The following is a 13,270-nucleotide window of genomic DNA, read 5'->3' as shown; positions in this document are numbered from 1 at the left end:
ATCTCTCTGAATTCTCTGTATTTTCTCTTGGGGTGCCAATACTTTATTACTGTATTAATTTCTTAATTTATACTCTGGCCTAAATAGATGGACCAGAATCCTATTGCTTATGTATGCCAGCATTGTTGTAAATGCCAGGGGCAAACTGCCACTTTTTAAGGAGCTGCAACTTCTATTCCTCAACATATGCCAAGTCATATGAACCAGTGCATAATGAGGAATGTAAGTTCCAATTCACTGCTGTGATTTATGCTGTTGCACTTCTACTCGTACAAATAAGCAGTAGGATTATAATGGAAGTGGATCTTTATAAATTTTGAAGTCATTTATTCCTATTAAATATGCATGGAATTATGCCAGTAATAAATCCTAAAAGTAAAACCGCCAGCAAATTATTACATACTTTTCTTTTAACCAGGTAGATAAGAAGATTGTCCGAACCGAAATTGGTGTTCTGCTTCGACTTTCACATCCCAATATAGTAAGTAAGATTTTTAAATATCCCACAAATAAAATTTGTACTTGCTTGATTGCCTTCATATGATTGCCTAGGGTAGTCCACCACGACTAGATAGGCGGGATATAAATTAAATAAATAAATAAATAAATAAATAAATAAATAAATAAATAAATAAATAAATAAATAATAATAATAATAATAATAATAATAATAATAATAATAATAATAATAATAATAATAATAATAATAATAATAATAATAATAATAATAATAATAATAATAATAATAATAATATGTTGCAGTGCTGCCTCACACAATAAATTTTTCAGTGCTGAGATACAAGAAAAATAGGAAGCTCTGCTTTTGCATCCATATCACAAAAATCAATTCAAACACTGCAGTTAACAAAGATCAATATTTCTTGTTCAACTTAATGGTCGGGCAAAGGATTCATAATAGATTATTAATATATCTTCCTCCTTTTTTCTTAAGCCATTTTTAAAATGTTCATGCCCTCACCCAAAATGGTTTCTACTGGTTTTCAATAGATTCCAAGGGATGATATTGAGAAGAGAGTATTCAAAACATGCTGTATTTTACACTGGGCTGCTGCTCAATGGTGTAGTGAAGGCAGAGGTGGCAGGGGCAAAGCGCCAGAGCTTTTAGTGTAGTAGAGACTACGACACAACCCACAACTCCCCCAGTGCTTCCCTGTTTCTTCTGAGCTTAGCTGCAGTTTTCAGAGTGCTTGAGAGACAAATAAATCTTCCTCAGAAAAGTACATTGTTGCAAGCTGTTCTTGTTGTAATCCAAAGTACTTCATCATGGTTTGGTCCTTAATAGAGATGGGGGTATTCATATACAAATACCCCCACACAGGTAGATATAATGCTGCCGCGGGCTCTGCGGTCCCTTCCAATCACTCCAGAGCGCCCAGTCTGTGAGCCACTCTTCGACCTGGCAGGGAGGCTCATCGTCCCGCCTCCTGCCAGGAATGACTAGCTGACCGCAAGCTCCAGAGCAATAAGAAGGGAGCGCAGAGCCCGCAGCAGCAGCAGAAGGGTGAGTGAACAGTCCCTCATTATTTCCACCTGTGTGGGGGTATTTGGTATATGAATACCCCCATGTCTAGTGCTTAATGAGCAGTTAAGGGACGTAAAATTTACAAAAGACCTGCTCCTCTTTCATTGTAATGGACCAATTCAGCTGCTGTTTGTTTGGCTTCTTCACATGGGGGGTGGCTATGGGATTGTATAATGAGCACCTGTATTTCCATTTTTGCTGCTATACCACTGCTGCTGATGTGTCAGAATATACAGATTATAAACTGCATAAATGATTTTAGGAAGGGTTTCGGTTTAGAAAATGCTCAATCAAATGAATGGGATAAGTGATATATCCACCTCTCATTATAAATTCATTATAGCTAGCCTTATATACACACTGTGAAAAGGGAAAAATGGAAAATTCCTTATTTTGTACCTTTCTCAGATAAAACTGAAGGAGATATTTGAAACCCCTACAGAAATCAGCCTTGTCTTAGAGCTGGTCACAGGAGGAGAGCTGTTTGACAGGTAGGTGAAGTATGGAAAAGTATGCTATATATTATAGAGAAAAATTATCACATGGAAGACTCTTGCAGTAAAGTGGGATGTAGCTCTGTGTTGATTGAGTGGGAAAGCAAAAGCTAAGAATTATGTGGTGGGAGTTCAGCCATGGTGCACTGTCCTTATTTTGAATACACTCTACTGGAGCCTTCACTGGTGATGACTGACCAGGAATCCAATCTTTGGGATTGTAATGGAGAACTTGACAAACATATCAATTGACAGTGGAGCAGCTATGAAAAATTTTGTGCTGGGGATCATTTAGAAAGGAATAAAGAATACAGTTGCCGATATCTTTAGACCTCTGTATAACTCCATGATGTGATTGCATTAGGAATATAGTGAACAGTTCTGATCACTACTTTGAAATAGATATTATAAAGCTGGGAACTATGTAGGGGGAAAGGAGCAAAAATTATCCAGAGGCTGAGAAACTCTGGTATGAGGAAGATACTTCAGGACTTTTCACTATAGAAGAAAGACAGGTTGAACTTGAATTTATTGTACGGTCAAGCACCCACAAATACAAGGATGAAAACATTACATAAAATATACAAAACAAGTTAGATATCAAAAGATAGCAGGAATATGAAACTTGAATCATACATCTATCTTAACACAACACTTTACGGATTCTTAAAACTGAGAATAAAAAGACAGGTTCATGATGAAAGTGTATAAAACTCCTCCATGATTGGGAAAAGGCTTTCTGATGTTTATAATCATCCAGCAAAGTGAGCAGTGGAAGCTTCAAAACAGAGAAAAAGACACCACACATAAATTACAGTATGGAATCTATTTCCAAAAGATGTAATGAGGGTCATCGATTTGGATGGCATTGAACAGGGATTAAGCGTATTTTGTACAAGTATCTGTTGATCCTACAAACTCCGTCTTTGCCATGCTGCTGTTTCTTTCCTGGATTCATCTTCAGCCGTACTCTTTTTCCTGTCTGTAGTTTTTGAGTCCTTCTGACAAACTTAGACTGTCATTCCTTCTTCAGATCCTTACTTAAACTTCATCTGCTGAGAATGCTGACCTTGTCTTCTTTCCTGCCTATAATTTCTAGGCTGGCTGTACACCTGGTATTCCCTAAACCCAAATCTGTGCAGACTTGCTAGAATGTAGGTCTGATTGTCAACATTTGAAAATATGTGTCTATAAGAAAGTAAAAAATGATTAAGTGGGTTTGGAAAAAGTTGCCCTGAAAGTAAAAGTATGTTTTAAAATATGGCTTGGGAAATAGTTTATATTAGTTATAGTTGTTTTCAAAACAATACACTATTCTGCTTTCCATTGAAGTCTGGGAACAAGGTCAATAATATAACATTGCTTTGAAGAATTTCATTCATGTCTGCCAGTTTATTATGGAAGTAAACTAAAGATTACAATGATGTAATGGGCAGGCATGTTGTACTCCGTATGTCTTTATATGAAAGTGGTGTTTGTAGGTCGAATAATATTCCCTACTGGTGACAATAATAGTTTAATCTTGCAATGGTCTAGCATCATGGACATTTGATACAATAAAGTTGTCCAACCACTGGTCTATGGGCTTATATTTATGGTATGGATTATTGGAGTTCTAGAAACAACGATGAAAAGCATAATAATGGCAATTAGCCAAATATGAAATTGCAGAGCCCTAGAGCCACAAAGATTGCAGAGCCACAAAGAGTGCAGGAACAATTTATTTTCCCATTTAAAAAAATTGCTGGACATCCAGTACTCTAGAATGTACAGACCTGGCAGATAAGATTTGTTTACAGACAAGGAGGAAGGGAAAACTACTTAAAGAGTTATAAATCTGTGTAGGTAGGACACAGGCACACAAGTAATTCATTGCATCATCACAATTCCATGCTGCTTTTGGTACTGGACATCAAGCACATCAGCAGGCTTCATTTTCAGATGGTAGAAAAAACTGTCAATATGAATTTTGCTCTTAGGCTTTAATTGGTTTGGCTGAGTGAGCACATAGAGCAATTTTTCTGTGTGTGCTAATAATATGCTTAGATGCTAAGAAAGTTATTTTCTTTAATATATTTTTACTTTTAACATATTTGGTATTTATAATATGCTTTTAATACAGCTAAAGATTACCTGAAGTTACAATTCATTTACTTTTCACTGATGTGTAACTTAAGACATCCTTTTTGATATATTAATGTACTCTTACTCCTGTATTTTGGACTGAATTCTGACTTAAATATTTGCCTACAACTTAAGTTTTAACACTTGCATCTTTTTACAAGTTACAAGGAATGATATTTGTGCCTACAGTTTTCTCTATAGCTTGTTGCATTTTGCAGCTCTAAAGTATTTTGTCCATATCTACATAGAAGCAATCTACATGAATAAAGCCTGTTGAATTAGACAAGCTGGTGTTGCCTGAAATTAGTGCAACAGTGAAAAGACCTATATCTCGATACTGAGATGAATTTTGATATGATTGTTAGTGATTGTTTGACTTCATTCTGGAATTAACCCTTAACTGGAATAAATGCAACCTGTGATTATCACAGGCTTCTCATTTTTTACCAGGAAGTTTAAATTTCTGTAGAACTCCTAGGGAAGATCAAGGTGCCTTAGGTCCTTTTGAGGAGAAAGGCAGGGAAAAATATTTTAGATAAAATAAATTTTAAAAAATAAGTATCTGACACGATGGTATGAACAACTGCTGTCCTTCATGTGCTCTTCTTTTCTTGTCTCATGTGCAGTACTTAACAATATGCTACTGCCGGTTGTTTGAATTATTTCATCTGTCTTGGTGAGGGCAGGGGCGTAAGGGCTATACGTATGGCACAGTGTTTCAAAAATATAGGAAAGTTGCCTCATACTGAGCCAAACCATTAATCCATCTGCTTCAGTGTTGTTGACACTGATTTGCAGCTGCTTTCCAGGTGCTGGGGCAAATATTTTCCCTGCTCTATCTGTAGATGCCAGGAATTTAAACTGAGACTTTCTACATGCAAAACTGGGTTACAGTTCTCCCCCATGAAGCTTACAGTGAGACTCTTTGCCATTCCCAGCCTAATCTATATCACTTGCCTATTTCAACAGAATAAAATGTGGAAAGGGAAATTGCGAATGTCATTTTAGATTCCTTGGAGGAAACAAGGGACAAAAATGTTATAAATGAATAAAACAAATGGCATGCTTCTTCCTTTCTAAGGATTCTCATGTATAACCCACATAAAATGCCATCTTAACCTAAGGAAACATATTATATGGATTATGGCAAAGTTTCATACCTCACACACTGCAATATGCTGACAGGAGTGAACAACACACAAAACACCCTGCTTATATCAGGATGTCAGATAGGTTTATTATTAGTTGAAGGTCAAGAGAACAATAGTGAGTAATGAGCAGAGAGAACTTTAGAAGACGAATTTAGGAAGATTGCCAGCAAGTCCATGTGGCCAGATCTCCAGGGAGGGGGTAAGGAAGAAACAGATGGATGGTTGATAGGAAAGGAAATGAGAGCTAGAATATCTAATCAGCAAGAAAACATAGAGCTGCATCATTAGCATGCTATGCATGTAAAAATTAGCCCATTTAAACATTTTACATTGGAGTTTTTTTCTGCCTGCAGTACTATAAGACCCTAGAGATAAAATATACTGGTAATCAGGTCTGTATTTCTTGGTGTTGAAGAGCACGTAGCAGAGAATTCTTTGTTGTTGTTTTTTAAATTTCCTGGTGCTGTTAGACCAAGGGGTCCCTTAGTTTAGAGTTCTGTGGCCCAGTTTCACAGACCCACTTACATATATGGGGGGTTATTTTAGGAAGAGAATGAGTGTTCATATGTGTTTAGATGCGGAACCAGAGGCAGTACAGATAGAAAAACACTGGCTATTTCAGTTGTATCAGATCAGTGCTGTGCCAGTTCTACTGGCTTCCATTCTATTTCTGGAAGCAATTTGAAGTTATGTTTTTGACCTATAAAACCTTCTCTAGCTTATGACCATGTTACCTGTCTCTGTGCAGTATATGATGTAGGTTTTTCTGTTTACAGCCTTCTAGGGGCATCCCAGCCATTTAAGGTAAGGTGATCAAGTAGCAGGGGAAGAATCTTTATAATGGTCATTCCTGTTGCTCTTGTTAGAGAATTCTACCTGATGACAAGAAAGGCGTTTTCTTTAAGCCACACAAAAAAAAATATTGTACATACAGACAAGCTGCATCAGTGCAAAAATCAGTGCAACATTAAAGGCATTTATAACATTAGAAAGGAACAAAAGCAGCCCAGTCAGCATTGCCAATGGTTAAAAAAGCTGGGAGTCTATCAATCATCCGGAACATCTATGTTTTGCTCACCCCTTACCTAAAGGATACTTGGTGGCTAACCGACTGTAAAGATAAAAGCTGAGCTGGCTAGATAGCTCAGTGGTTTAGGTACAGTGGGGTCTCTACTTAAGAACGTCCCTACTTAAGAACAATCCAACTTAAGAACAGCTCCATTTGCTAAATTTTGCTTCTACTTGAGAACAGAAATCCAAGATAAGAACAGGAAAAAAAACCTTTCCTGCTCTTTTTTTAACCTTAGGTCATCTTAGGTTAAAAAAAAATTCTCCCCCTAGTGGTAGAGTACGCATTAACCAGCTTTGCATTAGTTCCTATGGGAACTAATGCTTCAATGTACGAACGCACCTCTACATAACAAAAAAACAGCCAGAACGGATTAATTGGTTTTCAGTCCATTCCTATGGGAAATTTTGCTTCAACTTAAGAACGTTTCACCTTAAGAACACCATTCCAAAACAGATTAAGTTCTTAAGTAGAGGTTCCACTGTAGTTTCTATGGACGGAAAATAGCAGATACGGATTAAATGGTTTTCAATGCATTCCTATGGGAAATGCAGATTCAACATAAGAACTTTTCAACTTGAGAACCACCTTCCAATACGGATTAAGTTCTTAAGTAGAGACCCCACTGTATATCTGGCTGTGGAACCAGAGATTGGGGGTTCAATTCCCCATTGTGCCCCCTGCAAATACAGCCAGCCTGTGTGGCCTTTGGCAAACTGCACAGTCCCAGGATTCCCCCACAAAAAGGTAATGGTGAACAGGTACTGGATATTCTCTATTTATCAAACCCTGGAAATGGTCACCATAAGTCAGAATTGACTGGAAGGCATTGGGTTATTGTTGATTATGTAAAGGCTAAATTATAAGGCACTAACTTATCCTGAAGCAGGACATTCCACAACCTTGGTGTTGAGATGCTCCTGTCCCATGCAAAGGGACATGGAATCAAGGCCTCAGTTGACATCTATGTGAGAGAAAGATGAAAATGTGGCCTCGAAATTTAAGAATTCCAACCCTTTAATTAAGTTGTTAGGGCTTTTCTCCCCTCTCTACATGATTATTAAAAAATAATTAGATGGATTCTAAAATGTGTTCTGTGGAATGTACTACTTGCCTACACTACAGCTGGTATAAGAACAAGAGTGGATGGTGGGACTTCCTCCTATTTTTACACTTGCTCATTCTTAGGCTCCAGAATGCATCCCACTTCGTTACCTGAGCAGCAGCTTCATGAAAAACTGCCATCCGGTGTGTCCTTTGCAAAAGTATCGTTTTCCCTTCTGCTTTGAGAGAAGAGCTGTGTTGGCTGGCTGCCATACCTTAAATGGCGACAGATTAAATATTAAAGATTTCACTGGATCTTTTTCCTCATGTGAAGAAATGTTTCGTATTTCAGTAAAAGACATATCCAGTCTACCCGTTTTCATTCCCTAAATTTAGAAAAAAATTTCATTTGGGTGGGGAATAGATAGAATAAAAATTACTGGGTGGGGGTGTCTGTATTAATTTTGTTGTAGCAAAAGCAACATACTCTAATTGGACCTTAAAGACTAACAAGTTTCATTTGGTATAAGCTTTTGTGGACTTTAGCTTACCTCTTCACATGTGTGTGACACAGTTAGCACTAGCCCCTAGGAAAGAATTACTTGTACCTCCTTCAGGAAAACTTCAGTTTTAGGATGTTGTTATTATTAAATAATCTGGTTTTGCATTTTGCAGAGAAATGCATTCAAGGATTTCCAGAAGATTGCTGAGAGATGGACCCTGCCCCTCCTGCATGCAGCACATGATTTCTACCCTTGAGATAGGCGCCTGTCTTTGAGCTAGGCGCCAATAAAAGTATTGAGGCACAATCTCCATGCAACACAACACATTATGACATGTGCTATCAAAGTGACTGCCCTCCATATGTTGAAAGGTGAAAACAAAGAAAGCACCCAGCATGCAATATACTCTTCCAGTGGTGATATCCCACCTCCACTTCTAATTCCCATGCATGTGCATCAGTAGGGCTGGCCTTCTATGCCATCCAATCCCTGACTCCCAAATTACTAACTACTGCAAGCTTAGAGAGCAATGAGGGTGCTAATGTCTCTGATCCTAAGTGACGGAGGAAGCTGGAATCATTGCAGAATATTGCCCACTTCAACCTTTGGCCCTGGCATCTTTTGCTTCTTCTGGACACTTCCAAAAATGGAGTTCTGTAAATAGTGGCCATAGGTCCCAAAGTAGCCACAGTGCTGCACGGTGGAGAGCAGTGAACCCAATAGTTCCTGATGCTGCCTTGCTATAATATTTAGTTCTCTTCCGTTTAGGGAAGAGAACATGGAGATTGTTGGAGTTTCTTCCGAAGCCACTCAGGCGAAGATTCTCACTCCCCTCTGCCCCTTGTGCCTCCTGGTCAACCACCGAGGAGAGATGCCAGATGCAGCTATCTGGTGACAACAATTACTAGCCTGCTGTGCCTCTTTCACCCCATTTGGAAGAGATCATGCTAGTAGAAGAGGGGACTCTGGCCTGCAAAGAGAATAAGTAGGAAACATTAAGAACTATCCCCATAAACTTCAATTTCATCCTCTTAAATACAGACCCTTCAATCCTAAATATGTGACAGCTTTCAATGTAAACAAATCCCAGTCCTAAATTTGCTTAAAGGTAAAGGTAAAGGTTCCCCTTGACAATTTGTCCAGTTGTGTCTGACTCTAGGCGTCGGTGCTCATCTCTGTTTCCAACCCATAGAGCTAGCGTTTTGTCCAGAGATAATCTTCCGTGGTCACGTGGCCAGCACAACTAGACACGGAACGCCGTTACCTTCCCACTGGAGGGTCAGGGTGCCAAATCATGGATTAGCTATTCTGTCGGGAAACAAACCACAGAGCCAGCAGTTTGTGCCCCTCTCTAAAGGCATGTCATGCATTGTGTTAAATCACTCATGAAGAAGAGAAAAAAATGAGACACAGAATTGTGCATCCATTGAGTAGTATTACCAGTGCCAGTTACATCATTAATGTCTCGCCGGCATCCCTTAAAACCTTGAAATACCCATTATATGAAAGCTAATGTACTAAGCATTACTTGAACTGTGAGCTCTACATCAAATTTCAAATTTCAATGAATTCACTGAATGTCCTTAAAGAAGCTACTATCTCTTACTCTCAGTTTTCCTGTTTGTGACATAGGAATATATATATCTGCCTTAGACGATTGTTCTAAGGCAGGGATGAGAAGTGAGTGGTTACCTAGCTAAAGCTGGCCTGCAACTCCTGCAATCCTTAAATGTTGGGTACGCTAGGGATTGTGGGAGTTGCTCTCTACCAAAAAGTTAACAGCCGCATATTCTCCTTTGCTGGGATTGCTGTGATAACTGCTTCTGAAGTGCTTGCAATGTTGTTCTTTGCTAACCAATTGTGACTTATTTTGTTGTTTAGTCATTAAGTCGTGTCTGACTCTTCGTGACCCCATGGACCAAAGCACGCCAGGCCCTCCTGTCTTCCACTGCCTCCTGGTCAAATTCATGTTGGTAACTTCAGTGACACTGTCTCTGGTTTGTGACAGTATCTTAAAAAGCGTAGACATCACCTTGCCAACAAAGGTCCGCATAGTCAAAGCTATGGTTTTTCCAGTAGCGATGTATGGAAGTGAGAGCTGGACCACAAAGAAGGCTGACCACCGAAGAATTGGTGCTTTGAATTGTGGTGCTTGAGGAGACTCTTGAGAGTCCCCTGGACTGCAAGGAGAACAAACCTATCAATTCTGAAGGAAATCAACCCTGAGTGCTCACTGCAAGGACAGACCCAGAAGTGATGCTCCAATACTTTGGCCATCTCGTGAGAAGACTCCCTGGAAAAGATCCTGATTTTGGGAAAGTGCGAGAGCAAGAGGGGAAGGGGATGACAGAGGATGAGATATGGTAATTGGACAGTGTCATCAAAGCCACCAACAGGAATTTGACCAAACTCCGTGAGGCAGTGGAAGACAGGAGGGCCTAGCGTGCTCTGGTCCGTGGGGTCACGAAGAGTCGGACATTACTTAACAACTAAACAGCAACAATCAAAAGGTAAAGGTGAGTATAATTTCATTAGATATTTTCAAGGTGTTTGATTGTGTAGAGTGGCAAAATTACAAATGATAATTAAGGTATTAGGTTTTGGTAACCGTTTTAAAGGATTAATAAGAAGAGATGGTGTGAATCTCAAAAGGTTCAGTGGATGGAACTTCCCAATTTAAGGCCATAAGGTAAAGGTTCCCCTTGACATTTAGTCCAGTTATGTCCGACTCTAGGGCGCAGTGTTCATCCCCGTTTCCAAGCCATAGAGCCAGCATTTGTCAGAAGACAGTTTCCGTGGTCACGTGGCCAGTGTGACTAGACACGGAACGCCGTTACCTTCCCACTGAGGTGGTACCTATTTATCTACTTGCATTTGCATGCTTTCGAACTGCTAGATTGGCAGGAGCTGGGACAAGCGACAGGAACTCATTTCATCACATGGATTCTATTTTACGACTGCTGGTCTTCTGACCCTACAGCACAGAGGCTTCTGTGGTTTAACTTGTAGCACAACCACATCCCATTTAAGGCCATACTATATAGCCAATCAAGTAAGACATATACCAGATATTATATCTCAAGCCAATGAACTAGTTTGGTTGAATATGAAAACACAAGAATTGCAATTGAACCTTGTAAACATTATTTCCATATAAGATAATAAAAATATTGCAAAATATTTTGAAAATTCATCCTTTAAAAATATTCTTCTAATTTGGAAAAGATATAGAAAAATATTTATCCCACTAGTTTCTCCGTTGTATCCAGTGACAAAGTTAGAGAAATTCCCAGAAATCTAAAAGGATTGATTGAGAGCTTATTAAGTAAAAGATGAATTATTAGAATAAAAGATTGTTAGGAAACATGAAAAATAAAAGCACAAAAGAAAAAAGAAAGTTACGAGTATGGATAAAATATCTTGATATAATATTTGATTAAGGTGGTAGACAAGGAACTGGACAAAAATAAATAGTAAATGTAGGGAATTTACAAAATATGAAGAAATTATATTACAAAAGGAAAGGGCAGGTGAAAACAAGGTACTAAAAGGGATATTAAGTAAAATTTATAGTACGTATTATTGGAAAGAGAAGATAAGGAGGAGTCATTTAAAATGTCATGGGAATTTCACTTGAGAGAAGAAAGAAGTACTAGTGCATGGGAAAATACATGAAATATTAAAATATTGAAATCTATGTCAGTAAGGATAAATTAATGAAATAAGTAAAATAAACAACTGTATGCCCTAAAACAGCACTTTTATCAGTATTTGAAAAGGAGGAAGGTAATTGAACAACTCAAGAATTAAAGTCCAACTTGTTAACAGCACCAAGACAGATTATTGTTAGGAACTGGAAAACAGCATATAATTTCCTGATAATTGATTGGTATAATTAAGCTTGAGATATAGCTATTTATGATAACATCACATGTAATTTAAAAGTTAAGAGGGGTAAAAGACAAAGATGAATTTATGGGTATATGGGGAGAATTAATTGAATTTGTATTAATGAAGGGTAAGGGGCAAAGCCCACTGCAAGAGTCAATACAGTTTTGGAAGGGAAATTGAGCTCCACAAGGATAAATGGTGGCTACTTCCAAATATGAGGGGTAGCACTGTGTATTTAGATATTTGTTTATTAGATCCCCCCCCCCGTTTTTGCTTTCTGTATGAATAAAATTAATATAAAAATTAAGATCTCCCATTTTCTTTTAATGTTGCAGAACATTTCCTAAGAAACATACAATTCTAAACAGTTGTTCTTAGAACTCTATATCTAATTTGTGTGATAATTCTCTGCTTCAAGCAAACCATCATTTAGTGTATTTGAAATCTGAGAAAAGTTAAATAGGAGATTTCAAGTATGCTCATTCAGCATAGCACAGTGAGCTCACTAAGAAATGCTACTTCAGTAAAAATATGAAGAGTGGTGGTACAAGGAAGCCCTTTTCTGTTCATTTCCAAATAATTGCCAGCTCTGCAGCAGAAAGAAGTTGCCATTTTTGTCTGCAACACTAAACATCAGGAGGTGAAAGCAGCCTTGAAGAGATGCAAGATTCAAATGGGCACTAATTTGCTAGGCTGGTTTGCATAAACTTTCATTTTCACTAATCAGCCCAAAAGTGACATGAAACAAAGTCTATGGCTAAATGTAATGCTAATTCAGCAAACTGCACAGAAAGGCAGAGGCACTAACTTTTTAGCAAGCATAGCACAAATGGTGTCAACCCAGAGAGAACGAAATATATCTCTTAATGCAGCGATGGCGAACCTATGGCACGCGTGCCACAGCTGGCTCATAGAGCCCTCTCTGTGGGCACATGAGCCATAAGTCACTGGATCACTACACCCCCTGAGAAGGTGGCTGCAGCCGCAGTGCTGGCGCTTTGATAGGTGGTGGGCCAGGATCTGGAGCACCTAGCGCTGATGGTGGATCCAGAGTGGGGTCTCAAGACACCTCTGTGCCCAGGATTCCCCCTTCTGCCTCCACTTTCAGTTCCGCCACCACCTGGTTCTGCCCCTGCCGCCCACCGCCTGCTGTCCCCCCTCCCCCCAGTTTGGGCACTTGGGCCCAAAAAGTTCACTGTCACTGTCTTAATGGAAATGGAAGCCCACACTTTGTTCAGCATCATCAAGTACCCTAGGAAAGAGATACAGGCTGAAATCCCATTATTTATTGTAGTAAATTGCACTAAAGCAGCCCCTCGCTGAATCAATGTGGGTTTCATGAATCAGCTACTCTGCAAGTTCCACTGATTCACTGGGCCTACTCTACTTGTGACTTACTTTAGTGCAGTAAATCGCAACCAGATTAGACCTTTTTGAATCAACGAAACGTA

The 13,270-nt window shown here is 38.9% G+C and overlaps 1 protein-coding gene across 3 annotated transcripts in view; it reads left to right on the top strand.

Annotated features, from left to right (window-relative positions):
- CAMK4 (calcium/calmodulin dependent protein kinase IV) overlaps nt 1-13,270 on the top strand; it is a 129,432-nt gene that overhangs the window by 66,930 nt on the left and 49,232 nt on the right. For all 3 annotated transcript variants that reach the window (XM_072992466.2, XM_072992468.2, XM_072992465.2), the window contains 2 exons: nt 419-481; nt 1,952-2,034. In XM_072992466.2, the coding sequence (XP_072848567.2) occupies nt 419-481; nt 1,952-2,034 (146 nt within the window). The remainder of the gene's footprint in view (nt 1-418; nt 482-1,951; nt 2,035-13,270) is intronic.

Source organism: Pogona vitticeps, chromosome 2, assembly GCF_051106095.1.
Source record: "Pogona vitticeps strain Pit_001003342236 chromosome 2, PviZW2.1, whole genome shotgun sequence".
In the NCBI taxonomy this organism is placed as follows: Eukaryota; Metazoa; Chordata; class Lepidosauria; order Squamata; family Agamidae; genus Pogona; species Pogona vitticeps.
This window is presented reverse-complemented; position numbering and strand designations above follow the sequence as displayed.